The 19,269-nt window shown below is 52.4% G+C and overlaps 1 protein-coding gene across 4 annotated transcripts in view; it reads right to left on the bottom strand.

Moving 5' to 3' along the window:
* NR6A1 (nuclear receptor subfamily 6 group A member 1) overlaps nt 1-19,269 on the bottom strand; it is a 98,502-nt gene that overhangs the window by 24,155 nt on the left and 55,078 nt on the right. For all 4 annotated transcript variants that reach the window (XM_056351382.1, XM_056351383.1, XM_056351380.1 and 1 more), the window contains exon 3: nt 116-346. In XM_056351382.1, coding sequence (XP_056207357.1) covers nt 116-346 — 231 coding nt within the window. The remainder of the gene's footprint in view (nt 1-115; nt 347-19,269) is intronic.

The following is a 19,269-nucleotide window of genomic DNA, read 5'->3' as shown; positions in this document are numbered from 1 at the left end:
TTTCAGGAATTTGAGAGGCAGAATCGCAATACAAAATGGTAGCTGAGGAAGGGTAGCACGCATTGCTAACACTGGCCCCAGTCTGTACCTCCACCAGTAAAAAGCCCAGTTTTACCTTTTCGGTTCATCCCCATCTGGAGGCATTTGAGCAGCCGGCAGTACTGGCATCTGTTGCGCTGTTTGCGTGACATGACGCAGTTCTTGTCTCGACTGCATCTGTAAACCCGCTTGTTGCAGATGCTCCTTTTGAAGAACCCCTTGCAGCCCTCGCAGGAGATGATCCCATAGTGCAGCCCTGTAGCTCTGTCCCCGCAGATCAGGCAGGTTCGCTGATCCACCCGCTCATCTGCAAGAGAAGAAGAAACGCTTTGCGGTCAATAAAACGGCTTCACCAAGCGATCAGAAACTCTCTTGAAGGGACTGGGAAAGTCTCGTTGCCTGGTGGCCTGCCCAGACAGACGCCCACAAAGCAGAGCATGGCAGAGGTGCTCATCCAGAAACAGCAGAGAGGAACAGAAACCTTGAGGGGGAAAAGGGTTGAAAGTGTCCTACCTCAACTGCACAGACCAGCGTGTGCAAATACAGAAATCATGCCTGGCAGACACCAGCCAACGTGAAATACCATCACACCTTCCATATTCCCAGGGCAAGCACCTCCTCGCTCCCTCCAGCAGCTCCAGCAGCACCAGCAAAAGCCTCACAGCACAATCACTGCCCAGAACCCAAGTGAACATTATTACAGAAACAATCATATGGTTAAGCCACAATATGATTTTACTGTTCCTTTTCCAAATCTTTGGAAGGCCTTTAGATGGCTAAAAACGTAAATGGTAGGACTCCCAGCAACAGGAGCTGTCACATTAAATTCAGCATTTTAAGATTCTTAACACTGCCTCTGAGGCAGAGCAGGGAGGATGCACAGCTCGTGATTTCCATAGACATGGATGTCAAATGTAAAGGAGAAAGTAAATGATGGCTTAAGAGACCCAGGTAGTTAACCCAGATGGATCCTCATTACCTGGCAGCCGCACAGGGAGGCCTAAACCTTGCTTCACATTAACAGTCAGCTACACTTAATGCCAGCGAGTTGCACCAGAAGCTTTTCCTGTAGCAGACGTTTAGCAACGAACAGCTTAACCCCTCACATGCCACACCAAGCTGCCTTCCCCTGCCCCAATGTTTTAACCTATTAATATCCCAACAGTGGCAAACAGAGCTGCACTTCAAAGATGGGCACTACTCAAGTGTATTCAGGGCTGCACACAAATCTGCAGTATACTTCATGGGGTTGCCTTCCCAAATGTCAAATATTCATTACCTGGATGACTAGCTCACCCTGGCCAAGCAAGGTGGAGGCACCGAGGAACAAGGACATTGCTTTGCTTGGAGCAATGGGACTTGAGGAACCATACCTCTGTCTTTCACTCAGTCACACGTTTCCTATAGGTGCTGGTTAAACCAGATTATTTCTGGTATTTTGTGGCTTGAACGCACAATGGTACAATCTCCAACAGACAGAAAGACCCACAGCTAAAGCAGGACCTGGGAGGTGGCAACGGTTCTCTGCAGCTCCCTGAGGACGGTCCTGAGGACGGATGCTGCATGTGGCTCTCCATGCAAGCCTCAGGTGCCCAGAGTTTAACTTCAGTGTCTCAGTCCCTTCCCTCTGGAGTTTGTGATACGTATATTCAATGACATGATTTAAAGGCAAACTGCTCAGAAGACACAAGATGTGCACACACTTTCCAGGACCTGCTTCACAGATGCCGGCTGTGCTGTGTAGGAAATTACTCTGGCAAACCATTCAAAATGCAGAGGAGAAACTTCGCTGCTGCAGGAGCTCATGTGATAGCTACAATGAAATTAATGGGGAAGTCAGGAGTATGTGGCAGCGCTTGGGGGAGACACCACAAAGCAGTCAAGGTTGTCCCTTGGGAAGGGGAAGGTAGGACAGGCCATGTCACATGGTGTTTTGGACCTTGCCAGTGGAGCCAGGGAGGAAAGCAGCCAGAGCTGCTTTTCGCTTCATCCAAGGTGGCTGGGAGCTACAGAGCAAAGGCACCCAAGGGCCAGTGCTCCTTTAGGTACATCCAGGTGACAGGAGAAGAGAATGACCCACACAGCACCCTTACACCTTAACAGGGACAAAGGCTTCTTCCAGAAAGCACCCGAGCAGTCACAACAGCGACCTGTCCAGGTGACGAGGGAATTACAGCAATGTTCCAGTGTGCGTGGCAGAGGGTCATACAGCATTGGAGATGATGGGTCTCAACAGGTAAAGAAAAGGGGTTGAGAAGATGAATAACAGGAGGTGGGGAAAGGGCAGTAAGAGAAAGGACACAGGGACAGACCAGGTCAGAAAAATGACGAGACGCTATAAGGGACATAAAAAAAATTAGAAAAACATTAAAGAGCAAGAAGGAAAAGAGCACAAATTCAAACCAGAGAAACCATAGGACATGAGTACTCTAAAAAAAGACAGCACGGCCAGAGCAGGGAGGGAGGAGGAAGCCTGGCATGGTGGTGGGAGCAGGCAGGGGCTGACCCGCTGCCTTAAGCCACAGAAGATGGAGCAGGGAAGGGCAGCTGCCTGCACCCACTGTCTGGTGTACGGAGCTAACGAGAAAGCTCGGGCTGGGCAGAGGGAACCACACAACTCTGCCTTGTGCCTGGTGTGCTGCCCACACCCTGCTGTTCCTGTTCTGTATCACTCAGCAAAATGACAGACCTTGAAAAACCCCAGCCTTAGGAGGGCACTGGCTTGTGAAGGTGAGCTGCTGCAAACTCATTTCAGCAGGACAACACCATGCCTGGTTTTCCTCACTTAGATTTGAGCAGGCAGTTTTCCGAGACAAAGGTGTTTTTATCTACAGGGGGTTTGAAGCAGCAGGAGGTAGAAGTTACAGTCAAGTCCCCTCCAATCTTGATAAAACCTAAGCAACCTGACAAACCAGTGTGTAGCTGCTTACTACTGGAGAACCTGTGAACACCATAGAAATAAATAAGCCAAATGTATTAGGATTGGTAACGAAACCAATTTGCACTCACACAAGCCAAGTAAAAATTTAAACCAGCTGCTCTTACTCACAAGCAGCTTTCTTCACAGTTTAAACTCAGTAGCAACCGTAACCAGTCTGCATTAATCTTTAAAAGACTTGCTAATGCACAGCATGCAAATCTGCACTTTTCTGCAAATTGCACTGCAATTGTTATAAAACCTTAAAATAAAGGGATGAATGAAGGAAACACAAACTTTAGCTAAAGAAACGTTCACGGTGTCATCACCACACTAAACCAGTCCCAGTTTTACAGGACAGACCACCTCAGGCATGCAGACCCAAAGGAATGCTTGTACAGATCAGGACTGGGGCTATCGGAGCATCTCGCTGAAAGGAGGCAACTAAACATGACTTTGTAGTCCCCAATTGCATAATCTCCACCTTCAGCTATCTGATAAACGCTGGGAGGGGGCCAGGGGATTAGCCTGGGACAGAAGAGTCCTCTATCTGCAGGGTTTAGCTCTGCCTCAGCTTAACTCCCGGCCCTCCCCCTGCTCCCACCAGCAGTGCCATAAATCGTGGGCGCTGGGGGATCCCGGGGTCAGCAGCAACAGCCACTCGCCGCCGGGCACACTGTGCCATGGCCAGGCAGGCCAGGGCGGAATTGGGGAGCCACGAAACTACTGGTTTACACACACGGCAAAACGCAGAGGGGGATGCTGTGTGCTGCAGCAGCACCATGGCACGGTGCCCTGGCCCGCAGCATCACAGGGCTCCCTCGGACCACGAGGCTCCCTCCTCACTGGAGCACACCGGCGGCCGAGGATGTCAATGAGGGCTCATTTCCAGGCGCAGCTTTTTTGTTGTGGGAAGAATAGGCCCCTCGCCTGGCGAACATGGGAAGCCGGGATGATTAAAGCAAGGAGGGATCAGAATCCTTCCCTCGCCATCCCCATCTCCCTGCTAGCAGGGTGACAGTGAGGTGGTGTGAGTGGCCCCATCACCACAATAAGGGCACATGCCTCCCCGCAGAAACTGTTAATGGAGTGTGCTTCCAGATTAAAATTCACCGTAGAACAGCAGCACACCCTGTGAACAAAGACACAGACCTCCAGGGACTGGAGAGGTGCCTGTACACCCCTTAAAATGCCACTCAAACAAAACCAGTAGATAAGAAATAATTATCTACAAAAAAGTCTTAGGGTTTAAGATGTTTAAAAAATCCTGTAGGAACGGTGACCAGGCCCAAGACGCTCTTCCTGCAGCCCACGGGTTTGCTGGCTCCTGACCTTTGCTATTTTTCACCCTGCTTAATGCAAGCGCCTTGTGTAGGCGAACAGCGGGACAGCTGGGGCAGAAACGCAGCAAACTTTACAGAAATGGTAAAGCATGGGCAAATTGAAAGCAGTTTTGCGCTGGAGCTGCTCTGAACTCTCTTAACCTTGAAATTTCACTAGAATATCAAAACACATAGTAAGTACAATAATTTTTAAGCTAATAAGCCCTCCCTCCATCCCTCCTCCCTGGCTCTGTTACATCTCGTCTCACTGATTCCTCTGGTTTCAAAAGCCATACAAGACAACACAGATTAGGAAACAAAGCAATTTTCAAATACCTTGCACATGTTTTATTTCAGAAAGAGGGCTGCAGAAGCTTCCCCCTCCCAGTTTTTCTGATAGGTCTTAACATTTAACGAACTCATACACGGGATATTCTGGCTTTGTTCTCACAAGCCATTGTAGCAGGGGCCACTAAATCAAACAGTTGCTGCTACGACAAAAGCATTCACAAAAATCTCAACCTCATCTTGAACCCTGAAGATTTTTATGGCTACTCCCTTGCTAACCCCTCCCCAAAGCCACATTAAAGGCTGTATTGTTTTCAAAGGTCATGGTAGGTTTCATACCACATTTTAATACAATGTAAATTCTCCAAGAATATTATGATGTTACACAAGAGTCATCGAAGATGGAGTGAGAGAAAGAAAGAAGAAATCTCTCCTCGTCTATGTTTTTTAAGGCCAACGGTAGAAGCAATACACTTATTTTTTAAAAGACCTGCTCCTTCCCTCAGCAAAATGAGTAGTCTTGATAATTTTTAGAAGAAAATTCTTATGAATTTCCAAAAGGAAATACCTTAGGATCCTGCCAAAGCACATGGCAAAGACACATACAGAAAACATGAAAGCGCATGAATAAGCATATAAAATACACAGCAAATAAAGTATCGGGACATACACCCAGCCCTCAGCAAGCCTCCATCGCTGCTCCCACCTGCATCACTCCTGCGGACAAACACCCTGAGCAGGCTACAGGGAAGCACCTCCAGTATTCCCAAAGCGGGCAGGCAGCGCGGCCACATTCCTGGAGGGGACCAGATGCTGGCTTCACCTCAGCAGTTCCCCACGGCTGCAAGAAGGATCGCACCCACCCCTGCAGATGCAGTTTAAAGCTGTACAGCAACCACAGCTCCCTGCGAGACATTTACCTTGGAAATAAGACCATGTGTCAGTGCAGCCAGCTTGAGTGACTTCTAATATCGGTGTTTTATAACAGAGCTGAAACAAAGACTTTATGTCCTAGAGCGAGGCCAAAAGCGAAGGTACAAACCCTAGGCCAAACTCCCAGAGCTGACGGTGCTGGGATTTGGTTCTGCTGAAAAGCAAGAGGGAAGACACAGAAAGCTGCAGTTTGCAAAGCTGCCCATTTATACAACAGAATGTGATTTACAGCTAAGAAAATCTTTCACAGCTGAAAAAAAGATTACAGATGACACTCAGCACTGCAATTCATTAATATATTCAACGTCTTTTCAACTGTGTATCATTTATTTGCTTCACGATTAACTCACCCTATCACACACACCCTGCAGTACCCTTTAGCTGGGTTTAAATCTCAAGCTGCTAAATACCAGCTGCCTGGGGAGGGGGAGATCTCACACGTGTTACTTAAATCCTAACAAAATCTCACTCGCCTCTGATGATGCCTCAAACACAAGCAAAACGTGCTAAGGTTTTTTTTCCCACTTACCTTCCCTAACAATTTTTTTCATTGTCCATTTTTAGTTTCAAGAAAACCACCTTGTTAAATTCAAGACACAGAGTTGGAGCAATTCCCCTCTCACTGCGGAGTGCTGCATTGTCCCAAGAAGCTCACCCCAAAACCAGGGACATTTGCTTAATGGGCTTTTCTTTAACTTATAATCGATGAACCCAGGAATTAAATTTTCTGTTCGGCGGCCCCTCCTTGGGACAGCAGCGACCTCGGCGGCCGAGCCCACAATGGGCCGGGGCGCCCCGTTCCACCGACCCCGCCGATGGGGGTCCCAGCAGCCCCACGCTGGCCACGAGCGACAGCACCAGCGCCCAGGCTGGCCCAAGGAGCAGATTGTGCCGGTCGTGGTAGGAGCCTGAATGGAATTAACCCTCTGTGAACTGAAACAAAAACATTGTGTGCCCAGCTGGGATAAAGGTTAATTTAAATGGACAAGCCTCCTGAGTCCTCTAAAAAAAAAAAAAAAAAAAAAAAAAAAAAAAAAAAGGAGGGGGTGGGGGGCAGCGGCCGCCGGCGCCCTTGTTCCCCGCACGGCGTGCAGCGGCTGTGCTGGCGGGGCCGCGGGGCAAAGCACCGACCGGGGTGCGGGGACCGGGGGGACGCTGCGGCCGCGAAGCAAAGCACCGACCGGGGGAGCGGGGGGACGCTGCGGCCCGGCCCCGCCACCCGCCCGCTCCTACAGCCGAAACCCACGGCCCGAAAGCCCCGCCGCTTTGTTCCTGCCACGGAAGAGTTCAGTCAAAAGAAAGCCCCCAGGAAAGACCCATCGCAAACGATCGGTTGCTCTGTCTGGGTGGGTATAAATCAAGAGCGTGCAGCTGATGAAACCCTCGCCCTGCCCATCCCCGGGGCCGGGACCCATCCATTTGCATATCAAAAACTCATCTGAGAAATCCAACTTCTGGCGGGCGGGCTGGGTGCCCCCCGGCCCTGCCTGCCCCCCACCCCAGCCCCCGCCGCCCCGCACCCCTGTCCCGCGGGGCCCGGCGCGGGCAGGAGCCGGCCGAGGGGCGAGGGAACGCCGAGGGGCGAGGGGACGCCGCGGGCTGCTCGCCCCGCTCCATTGTGCGGCACAGGGAGGACGGGCGACGGGGGGCCCGATCCTCCGCTCCAGCCAGTTGTTGCACAAAGAGTTTGGAACAAAAGCCCACCGCCCCGAACCGTGCCCGGCAGCCCGCCGCAGCCGCCCGGGGGTCCCCATCGCTCCACCCGCGCCGCTCGCGGGCCGACCCCGCGCCTCCAGCCGCTCCCCCAGGCCCCCGACTTTCTCTAACGCCATTTAACAAAAATACAGCTTTCTGCGTGGCCCCTGCCCCGGCACGGCCACACGCCCCGAGCCAGGGTCGCTTTGGGCTGGTTTTAGGAACGGATGCGCTCCCGAGCAGCCGGGCAGCTGCGGCTGGGGGCGCCCCGCGGCTGCCCCGCCGTGACCCCGCCACCCAGGGCAATCCAGCCTCGGGGAGCCACCGAACAGCGGCCCCGGCACAGCCACACACCCCGGCTTCCCGAGGGCCGGTGGCCCTTCGGTGTCCCCTCGGTTCCGGAGGGCTTCGCCCCGCTCCGCGGTGGCAGCTGTAACACCGCGGAGCCGGCACTGCTCCCTACGGGGAGGGAGCTCCGTTATCAAGTGCCGGCATGACCCCGATACTATCAATAATTAACGATACTAAAAAAAGCTCCTCCAGATGGTCAAAGGGATTAGGAAGTTTAAAATATAAACAAATTAAGCCCCGAGCCGGCCCGCCGCCCTCCCCGCTGCCGCGCCCGTGCGCAGCTGCAGGCGGCGGCCACGGCCCGCACCGCGCCCCGCCGCGCTCGGGAGGGGGGCACGGGGAAGCGCCCCCGGCCGGACCCCGGCGCAGGCGCCGCGCTGCCCGCCGCCCCGGCGCTGACACGGGGCACCCGCCCCCCCGGCCCGGCCCGGCCCGGCCCGGCGGGGGCCGAGGGGCGTCCCGGGGGTCGCGCTCCCCCCGGCGGCCGCGCTCCCCCCGGCGGCCGCGGCCCGGACAAAGGCCCCGCTCACCTTCCATGCAGGTCGAGTCCCGCTTCATCCCCCCGGCGCCGCTCCTTAGGGCCGCCTCATGGCGGCGGCGCGGCGGGGAGCGGGGCAGCGGCGCGGGCGGGCGGGCAGCCCGGCTCGGCCATCGCCGCCGCCCGCGGGCCGGCCCTATGCTAACGAGCCGTGATGTCAGCGCCGCCTCCGCCGGGCACCGGGCCCCGCCGGGGGGCGCCTCGCCCGGGGGCCCCGCCGAACACCGCCCCGGCCCGGCCGGCAGGGCGCGGCGCCGGCCACCGGCCCCAGGCCCCCAGCCCCCGAGCCCCCAGCCCCTAGCCCCTCGCCCCTGGCCACCAGCCCCCAGCCCTGGCCACCAGTCCCCAGCCCTGGTCACTAACCCGTGGACAACAAACCCTGGTCCCTGGCCACCGGCTCCCAGCCCTTGGCCACTAGCCCCTGGCCACCAGCCACCAGCCCTGGTTACTAACCCCTGGCCCGCAACCCACCAACCCCTGGCCCTTGGCCACCAGCCCTGGCCATTAGCCCCTGGCCACCAACCACTGGCCCCTGGCAACAAACCATCAGTCCCCAGCCCCTAGGCCCCAGCCACTGACCCCTGGCCTCCAGCCATCAAGCCTTGGCCACTGACCCCCAGCCCCCAGCCACTGACTTCTGGCCCCTGGCCACCAGCCCCCAGACACCAACCTCTGGCCACCAGTCCCCAGGCCTTGGCCACTGGCCACCAGTCCCTGGCCACTGACCACCAGCCCCTGGCCACCAGCCCCAGCTACTAATCCCCAGCCACCAGACCCCTTGTCCCTGGCCACCAGCCCCCAATCACCAGCCCCTGGCCACCAGCCGCCAGCTGCCAGCCCCCAGCCACTGACCACTGGCCATTGACCACCAGCCCCCATCCACTAGCCACCAGTTCTCAGCCCTCAGCCGCCAGGCCCCAGCCCCTGGCCCCCAGCCACCACCAGCCACCGGCCCCCAGCCCCAGGATCCAGAGTGCAGCCACAACCTTGTGTGGTTTCTCCACCGACTCCCCGGCACGGCCAAGGGAGCCGGTACTGAATTAACGCCTGGACACGCGCTGAGAGAAACCAGGGATTGCCAGCATGAGAGCTGCTTCTTTAGGCTGCTGACAACTATGGGCTGAGGACTTCCATCTAGTTTTAATCATCACTGAAATGCAAGCATGGGCCAGATGGGTCCTGCTTTGCAGCCACACAGACACAGACAGCGGTGGACAGCAAGCAGGGCAGTGGGCAGGGCAGCAGTGGGCAGCAGGCAGAGCAGGAGGCAGTGCAGCAGCAGGCAGCAAGGCAGGGCAACAGTGGGCAGCAGCAGGCAGCAGGCAGGGCTGCCCATGCAGGGTGGGCAGGGGGGCCCCACGCTGCCCACAAGCCCCACGTGTGGCAGGGCCGGGACTGTGGGCACTGCATGGCGGTGGTCGCTATGGGACAGGGGGCCAGAGCCCCCCTTGCCAGGTCTGCACCTGCCAGCCTATGGGGATGGAACACTGGCAACTGGGCATTTGCTTCAGCTTCCTCACCCAAGGAACACCGGCGCTTCTGTCTGTGACCATACAGAGATTTCCAAAGGGTGAACAGTCAGCACGGCGCGAGCTCACGCTCTGTTTCATCGCCTTCGCCAACAGAAGCGCAGTAGCTGCCAGACAAGCGAAGCACAGCCTGCTCCAGCATCCCCCCTGGCCATGCCCAAAGCTGGCACGCCAGAGGAAAGCTCAAGAAACTGCCGCATAACTCATTTTCTGCCCTCTGAGGCTGCTTAACACAGGCGTGGCTTAGAGAAGTGATTTCAGCATCAGTTTGTGGTTTTGCCATCAGCCTCACAAAAGCTGACTTGAAGATCAGTACCCAGACTAACACGGAAAACAAAGCGTGGCTCTAGGAAAAGGGGCAGCCGAGCCATGCTGGGCAGTCAGGGCTCCTGCCTTGTGCCTGCAGGGACACTGCATCGGCTTTGCCAGCACCACAGCCGCATTTTCAAGTTGGGATGGAGTGCAGAAAAGACAAACCACTGCACGAAATACAGCAAGACTGGGAAACGCAGGCAGGTGTGCCACCAGCAGGGACAAGGGCTCCCCAAGCCCCCGCGAGAGCACAGCCCACAGGACGGGCAGGATGGGGATGTGTGAGCTGTGCAGCCCCGTTCTGGCCGCCTGAGCCACGCAATGGTCTAAGTACAGCAGTGTGTGCCACCAGGCGATGGATGGGCAGGGCCGGTGCAGACGCAGCTGGCAATGGACAAGTGCGGAGGTCAGTCAAATGATCAGAACTTAACAGTACGACCTACACCGGCACATCAGTGAGCGCGCGCTCCCTTTCCTAATGGGTTGCAAGTAACTTGCAGTAATGCTATTGCTAGGATGAAGTTAACATCGCACTAGCTCCAACAAGAAAACCTCTACTGTAAATAAACTGCATGACACATTGGGCATTTTGACTTTGCCCAATTTCTCTCTCAACTCAAAAAGTTCCATGTCGCCCATCCCCCTTGAGGCAGATCATCTCTGCCTCTAAATTCAGTGGCTCTGCAAACTTTCAGAACAATAAATCCATGACTGATTTAGCTGCCCACCTCAAAACAGGTACCACCGTGGCAGCACTGGTAATGGTGAGCTCTCCGCCTGATACAGCGACATGTTTCTCTGCACCAGTCAATGTTTTCTTGAAGCTCTTCTGCTCCTTCACCCTCCTCCTGGGATGAACTCAGCCTTGGATATTGTGCAGTTCACGTGTTCTTAGTGCTGCAAACATGAGATGCCTGATAACGTGTCCCAGGGGTCAGCTGCGTTTGACCAAGCCCAGACCATTGCTCACCACACCAAGGCACAGCCAAAAACATTTCTGCCAGTGCCCAATTCCACCTGTCCTCCAGATGTCCACACTGACTCTGTTCAAAAGCCACAGTCTGCTTCTGTTCCTCAGGCTGAGAACCGTGGGGCTCAACCATGCTCTGAGAAATGGCTGACTTAAAATAAACAAGGCTCAGAGGCAACAAAAGAGGTCATATTTCGCTCAATCCCAAGCCTCAAATTTTATGGCTTTCTGGTGACATTCAGCAATGCAAATGACCCCAAGTGCACGCAAGAGCAGAGCTCAGCAGCACCCTCCTGGCAGCCTGGGCACCCTGCTCTGGCTGCCCCCGCTGGGGCAGATGGGTCCAACCATACGGTCTCAGAGGTCCCTGCCACTGCCAACCCTCCTGTGAGTCTGTCTGTTCACAATCTGGTTTTAACCTAGCATTTCTGCGGGAGCAGGTGCACAATGCAGGAACAAAAGGTGCCGCAACCAGCCCTGCACTGGGCCAGGTCTCCGCTTCGCTTATGCTGTAAATCTGCAAAGTTGTTGTGTTGGTCCTTGACAAGCTCTGCAGCTTGACCTCTCTCTTTTTACTTTGGAGGTCACCAAAGCAGGGCTGTGTGAGGAGCCTGTTACACGGCCCTCGCAATGCACGGCCAAGGTAAGCCATCCCCTGGCTGCATTATTGACACAGCTGCTTGCAATTCTGCCTGCTCCCAAAGCTCCACATTCTTCATCCCATGCGAGCACTCTGCTCGCTCCCAGCACCCCTCGGAGAAGTGTGACCAGAATGCAGAGTGCCTATTTTGTAACAGCACAGTGCAATGTGGCCACAGCAATCTGAAATAAAGCAAATTAATCTCAGGAGAACACACCGACATGAAGTTGCTCACACAACTGTTGTTGGGACTCAAAACAGAGATACACTGAAAAAACACTCTGCTAATTCAGAAACAACTGCAATTATAGACAAAAGCTGGCTGGCAAAAAGGGTAATTGGCCAAACAACCCAAATCTTCCAAATTATTCAAAAGTCACATTAAGTACACACGTCACAGTTTGTCCATAATAAATCCTTAAGGGCAGAAAATAATTGCAGAGATCTGGAACTATTCTGTAAAATGAGAGGCCAAACTAGGAATGGGCACAGGACAGGCAAAAACCAAGAAAGATTAATCCCATTCTCTGAACCAAACAGCCTTAAAGCAAGCCCGGTAAAAGGAAAAATAAAGTGGCTGGTTCTTATTTTAGCCCGAATCAGCCAATTCCCAACCCAAACAGAAAAAGCTGATGCTATTGTAACTGACATCTAACATTTTTGAATAACACCAGTTCATCACGGTAAAAGCCCGTAATGGTAAAAAAACATTGCCAAAACCTGCATACAAGTGACGCTGCCGCCTGCAACGGATTTATTGTCTTGACATTATGGGCGTAAGGGAGGGGCTTGTGAAGCAGGAGGGAGATCTCCAGGGCGCACTGAGCGTTGGCTCATCCTGTTACCAACGTGGCCACTTGTCTGCAAACGAGGTCAGGAAAAATGCTGCGTTTTGCTGCCCTTTGTCCACAGCGAACTGTGATGCCAGGCAAACCAGCCAGGAGACAGTGTGGAGAAGATGACGGGCTATAAATGTGGCAGGAGAAAAGGAAAATGTTTGAGTTGTGCAAGGCATTAAAAGGCACCCTGTACTTTCAGAGCTTTTTCTTAAGAACATTTTCCGGATTTCCTTTTGGGAGCACGGGTGTTTCACCTGGGCTGCCTGCGGGAAGTGACTGCAGGCAGGAGAAGCACGGGCACCGCCACGTGCTGTCCCTTCTCCCGGGCGCTCCCCCGGCGTGCGCGAGACCACAGTTCCAGGGAGAAGGAATTCTCAGAAGATGTGACTTTTTCAGAAATGTAGATCCTCACTGGAGCTGTAAGCCAGTGCCGAAACGGGTCAGATGCTGCCAGACCAGGACAGTGGAGGTCTTCCAGGACAGTCTGCAGACACTGTCACTTGCCACAGCCAATCCCTAAAAACTTCCATGAAAAAAACAGAATTTGGGCAGACAGAGGCTAGCAGAGCTGTGTGGACCCAGGACAGAGGCAGCCCTTCCCCATGCTCTTGCCCTCCCACTCACAGCCACCGCTTCATAATTCTTGGGGCTCCAGCAAGGCTTCGCCGATTTTCATGACAATCGGGGCTCTGTCGTGTCTACGCAGTTTGAGACATCGGCCCCTTTGTGGCACGAACAAAGTCCAAGCTGCGGATAACAAAACTGAGCACATTTCGGTGCTGAAGGCAACTAAACCAGGAGCTGCCTCAACACAACCGAGCTTACCACGGGCCAAACTGAAATAGTAAAGTCGATTTGAGTTCGAGCGACAAACAGCACGTAGGGAGCTACCAGGCTCCTGGCTTTGTTTTTATTTTACCAACAGACGGTGCCACTGGCAGCATCTCTGCTTTGCAGCGCCGCCGCTCCTGAGCTCGGCGGTTCGGCAGGCACAGGAGCCCCAGCCAGGAACAGCACCCCGTGCCCCAGAACCGAGCTGGTTTGCAAATGTACCTGGAGAAACGCCGTGAACGTGGACTAGCATATCTCAGCAACCTCAGGACTGTGGATGTTACCACTTTCAGCCACTGCAGCGAGAGAACAGGTTGCAGGTAAACACAGCACAGGCTTTCCCCAAAAATCTATTCCTCTCACTCTATGCGTACAGATATTTCAGAGAAAATAAAATAAAATAAAATTGTTTAGAGAAGCTATGGAAGGAACTGCAATAAATTACAACAACCATCTGCCTGACTTCTGAGAAGTCCTGCAATAAGGGTTCATAACAGACGCGGGTAATTCCTCTGCTCCCTACCGTTAAACGCACCAGGAATGTGGTGTCACTAATCCTGGTGAAGGTATCACTTGGTGCACATATAATTAAGCATTTTCCTCCTTCTTACTACTTCTGATAGGTCATTGTGCAAAATTAATCCCTCTATCCATTTCCAGTTCCATCTCTTTGTATTTTTGTTTGCTTGGCTACTGAATTTGCCACCCCAGCCCACGAATGGCTCACAAGAGGTGTTTCATTGCATCTTGTTTGATGGGTGACAAACAGTGGAGACCAGCTCTGTATAACAGAGGAAAAAGCAGGGGGGAGGTGAAGGGCTCCTTAGAGAGGTCACCTTCAGAGGAAAAAAGGAAAACAAATGGGATTGTAGGCATGGGAAGTATATGGTTTTACTGCCTTAGTGGACAAGTACAAGAAAGGGGAATTGCAAAGGGAGAAGCTTTACATTTCTATGAGCAGGCAATCGAGCTCCTTTCTAAACCCTTCCGCAGCAAGCAGCAAGCGCTTCGCTTCCTACAGGATGACTCCATCCCATTCTGTGAGCGCATGTCCTGTAACTCCCGGTAACCCAAATCAGGTCACACAACATCAGATCATTCCGGACCAACCTTGGATATTAGGAAAAATTTCTTTAGGAAAGGGCTGTCAAGCACTGGAACAGGCTGCCCAGTGGGGTCACCATCCCCAGAGGTGTTTAAAAAGCATGTAGATGTGGTGCTTAGGGACACGGTTTAGTGGTGGGCTTGGCAGTGCTGGGTTAACAGTTGGACTCGATGATCTCAAAGGTCTTTTCCAACCTAAACGATTCCATGATTCTATGGAGTCCTTGAGCTGGGTCCATTACCACCGACAGCCCCACAGTGCCCTGAGCACCAGCTGCTCACCACAGCCCCTGCGTGGCCGGGCAGCAGCGAGCCCAGGACGGGGTCCAGCCCCGGCACCCTCCTCGCGCCCTCCTGCAGTCAGTTGTTTCTCCCACGGGGTCAACATGCAGGCACAGAATCCCCCAAGCGCACCCTGGGTGCAACAGTGGGGCTCTGTCCCAGCACGTCCCACCTATGGAAGCCGGGCACCCCATCACCACCAGCACACGCACAAATGAGCAGAAGCCTCTTCACCCCAACCTGGCGTCATCCATGCTGGGCAGAAAATGCAGATGTTTAGCAGGATGTGGAAACAGAGGAGAGACATGTAGGTGACAAGGCAGAGAGCATCTCCTGCATTGGAAGAGGCAGGAAAAGTTTTGTGCATTTAAGTGGTAAATTGAAAAGCCGAAAGATTATTTTACACCTGACTTATTTTACATAAATTGCAATCATACGGCTATGCTGGTCTGCTGCAGTTTTTAATACTAACAACAACCAACCAACATTTTGTTATAACTATTATTATTACAGTTCTGAGCATTATTTCTAAATAGGCAGCTTGGTGGACGAGCAACAATTGTTGGGATCCCCAGGAAAAAAACCCAACGAGCAGCAAGAGGGCATTTCCCCAAACTTCAGGTCAGGCAGCAAAACAAAGAAGAAAAAACATCAGCACTAAAGCTGCAGATTCTGTACCTGTATCAAACACGTCGTCATGACTGCATCATGACTGCAATTGTTAATTAGCTGGTTTAGATCATTAGGAGTATGGGGCAAATGCTGTTGGTGAGCCAACGGGCCGCCTGTGCCCCTCGCAGCGGGGTGGGACGGGGCAGAGGGGACGGGTGGCACGTTGGTGTCGGTACAGGGGGAACGCGCGGAGCGGAGCGTGACAGGGGGCGACGCAAGGCAGGAGCATGAGCATCTCCCGCTGCAAGCAGGGCTGCCTGGGAGCAGAGAGAAACACCGGCACGCTACGGAGAGACGGAACACGGCAGCTTCTAACCCTTGGGATTTACAGCAGGTTTACAAACTGCGCTACGCGGACGCGCTGGGGCGAGGTGGATCCCGGGCCGGGAGGGCACAGCCGCCCCCAGCACCCTGCCCCGCCGCCCCCAGCACCCTCTGCTGCCCCAGGCCGGGCCGGGGGGGCCGAGCACGCGCTGGAGCAGGGTCCCGGGCCGGGGGCCGGACGGGAGAGGGCAGCATCCGACAGACGGACCGGCCCGACAGCGCGCCCCGCTCGTCACGGACCGCGGTCTGCAACGCCCGAATCACACCGAGCCGAGTGCTGTAGGGACACCAGTAAGGTTTTAAACCCCATTTTCTGCCCCCGGAGCAGAAGGCCGTCAGCTCTGGGCTACGCTTTGGAGGGCAGAGCCCCCCCAGGCACCCACGTCACATCTGCCCCGGCCGCCCCACAGGAGACCAAGACACTGGCCCTTCGGGTTTATTTTTACTGCAATTACTTTTTCTGTTATTAGGAACAGCTATTTGAAATGTCTTTTTTTGCCATTTGTCTTAGAGTATCATTACACTAAACTTGTTGAAGTTTGTAATACTCTCACAAGGAGAGGAAAAGCTGAAGAGAAATGCCCTTCCAGAATTTACAAGAATGGTAATAAAAGCACCGAGGAACTGTCTGGCATAGCCTGGCAATACCCACAGACTTCCCTTTTTTTCCCAGGTGACTGGCCAAGAACACATCCATTCAGAAAACAGCATATTCCGCCGAAAAAAAGAACATCACCAGAACTCCCAGCTTCTCTAAGCACCTCTGCCAACACCTCCTCAGCTTGAAGACATAATGATTTACCACCTTTAACGCATCTCACCTGAACCATTTATAGACCACAGTTGATGGCTTCAGATGATGTCAAGTTTAAATGAAATTGCAAAATGTCAAAATATATGGAAAATATATTTATTAGAATTTCAAGGACAATTAAGGAACGATTAGATGACACTGGACAATGGGGCAGGAAAAAAATCCCATACTCTAAGAAGCCTTGTATAAATTCTAATTCCTTTCTAGAGGGACTCAAAGTGGTAAGGAAGGCCTCCAGCATGGCAGAGGTGGCACAGCGATGTGCCTGGTGCTGTTCTGCAGGGGTGAGGGGTCAATGCAAGCCTAGCTGCCCACAAGCATGATTTTTCATGGGCTCTGAGTTCCCTTTTGTTGTTTAGGCATAACGTGAAGCATTCGGCTCAAAGCCTCATCACTGGCTCCTTAAGGAAGGTGCTTTCATAATTTTTAAGTTTCTGCTATTGCAGATGTGAGGAAAACATTCCTACGAACCATACGGGTTGTTCTGCCTGCAAGGTGGAACTGTGCCGTGTGCCGCAGGCAGCGCAGTTTCCACACGACACCACGGAGGAGGACAGTGCTCAGGAAATTAAATCCTTGTGTTCTGCCCACTCCTTTGGGGCAGTCTGGAAAACCGGGGCTCTTCTGCATTGTTATTCTCCTCTAATATTCATAGTATATCCTCCTAATATTGCTCTCACTTTTGAATAGGGCAAGAGCTGGGTGCCGAAAAAATAACTGTTCCCTCCCATCTTCCTTCTGCCACAGCCGACCCTAGTCCTTCCCTTCTGATAAACTAGTTTCTCAATTGTCACATCATCGCTACCAGCAGCTCCTCGGCCCCAGATACCACCCACCCCAGATAGCACGAGGCCCCAAATTAAGATGTACGTGACTGCAAATAAGAGCCAATTTTACTAGACTGACACTAGGGAAAAAAATCTTCCATCCGGCTCTCCATTTGTGAAGCTACACAGGCCAAAGCATTCACATGCTTATTACTGACAGATAGCGAGGCTGCCACAGTGCGGGACTGCTTCTCTGGGTGTAAAGACTGAATCGAACATGCAGTATTTAAGACAATTAGGTTTTCAAAGAAACTACACTAAACATTTCTTTCATGTGTAATCAAATTATGTTAAAGCAAACCTCATAATTTAAACCATTCCATTGGTCAGCTCCTATTTGTTTTCGCTGCACCCTCATTTTTGCTCCAGATCTGTCACATTACATTAACACCTTTCCTACTCACTGCCTACAGAAATAACAGCCTTCGACATGCCTGCACAATCCATTTGTCCTGCTCTAATTACTTTTTGACATAGCCTCTTTTGCTGTTATCTTGCCTTTTCTGACCTCTGTCTGTATTAAAGCCATTTAAAACAATCTTTAAAGTCAGTATCTATTGTGATGTGTCTTATATGATACTGCTGGAGTATCAGGCAGCAACATTTTGTAAATCAAATATTTAAATCTATGGTAATAAGATAATGTGCTTGAGGAGGAAAGCTACTACATATCGGTAACAGCTACAACTGGCTGTTTGTAACACGAGTCCCCAGGACTGCCACACATTTTCAGGATGAAATTCCTGTAGTCACAACGCTGTTCTACATAAGTAGGTAGCTCAAAGGCAAACAGGGTCTTCTGTGTACTAAGGAATTTCCCTTAATTTCACAAATGGGGAGGAATGCAGGCAAAACTGAGAAAAGCGGTCATCTTGCCAACAAGAACCCCAACAGCCACCAAACTGGCTGAGGGCAGGAAGAGGAGCAAGCGGGGTGCACCGACAGTGGCGCTTCAGAAGGAAGCATGACACACCACACTTCTCCAAACCTGGAGAAGAAACCAAGACTCTCTCAGTGCAATATCCCTCTGCTTTCATTCAAGCCCATTCAAAAAATGTGCCCTCATTTTCTTTTGTGTCTGATTCACAGAAGATGAGCCTCTAATTACCAGCTACTTCCCCGGCTGAAGCAGCAGAGGATCTGCGCTGTGCCAAGTGTCTGCTCTGGAGTCAAGAACTTATTCCACATGGTGGAACTAATTTTTTGGGTATCAAGTTGATCCCTGTGCACGTATGTCTCACAACACAGTCTAACTACATCTTCACATGCTCTTTTCCACATGATCCAGCCTCATGCTAACTTAATTGGTAGCTAGTCAATATTTTACTCACATTAGATGATCCTTCACAAACTTACATTCGCTCTGGTTCATTTACAGGGTAATTATCCAGTTCACACAAAGTCTAGTCTTCTAGATACAACTGGTATAGAAACAAGCACTGCTCTGCTGGGAAAGCATAGCTCTGTATTTTGTCTTCCGGATGACAGCACTGTAAAACCAATGGGGGACAAACCCAGAGTCAATTAAAATATATTAAATGTAATGTAACAATGCTATGATTTGTCACAGCCATCCAACAGATTTTATTTCTTTGAATTCCCCTAACTTTGACCTCAGGACATTAAGAGCTCATGAATGTTGTGGAAAGCTCTTCCCATGACACTTCCCCACGCACATTTTTATTTTCTCCTTTTCAGTTCCTGTCAGCAGCCCTGACCACAAAAGCCTGTCTCATTACGGCATCTAAACATAGAAGGGACCCATGGATCCAGGACCAGACCAGTCTGCTCACAACATGCCTTTCTGTAGAGCCCCTAAATCCTTATGTGCCGCCGAATGACCCCATCAGTGGAAGCGGCAGGACCGAGTGGGACGGCAGCATTCACAGCTCTGCCTTTGTGTGCTCGTGGGGATGGGCGGGCTGAGGGTGGGCACCCACCACCATCTCCAGGCTTCATTTCTGCAAGATCCAGAAGCGCACTTTTTGCTGGCATCACTGTTTGGTTTGTAAAGTGATTATTTTCTTCCTTCCTCATTTTTT

Source organism: Falco biarmicus, chromosome 9 (assembly GCF_023638135.1).
Source record: "Falco biarmicus isolate bFalBia1 chromosome 9, bFalBia1.pri, whole genome shotgun sequence".
In the NCBI taxonomy this organism is placed as follows: Eukaryota; Metazoa; Chordata; class Aves; order Falconiformes; family Falconidae; genus Falco; species Falco biarmicus.
Note: the sequence above shows the minus strand (reverse complement) of the source record. Positions and strands in the feature narration are given on the sequence as shown.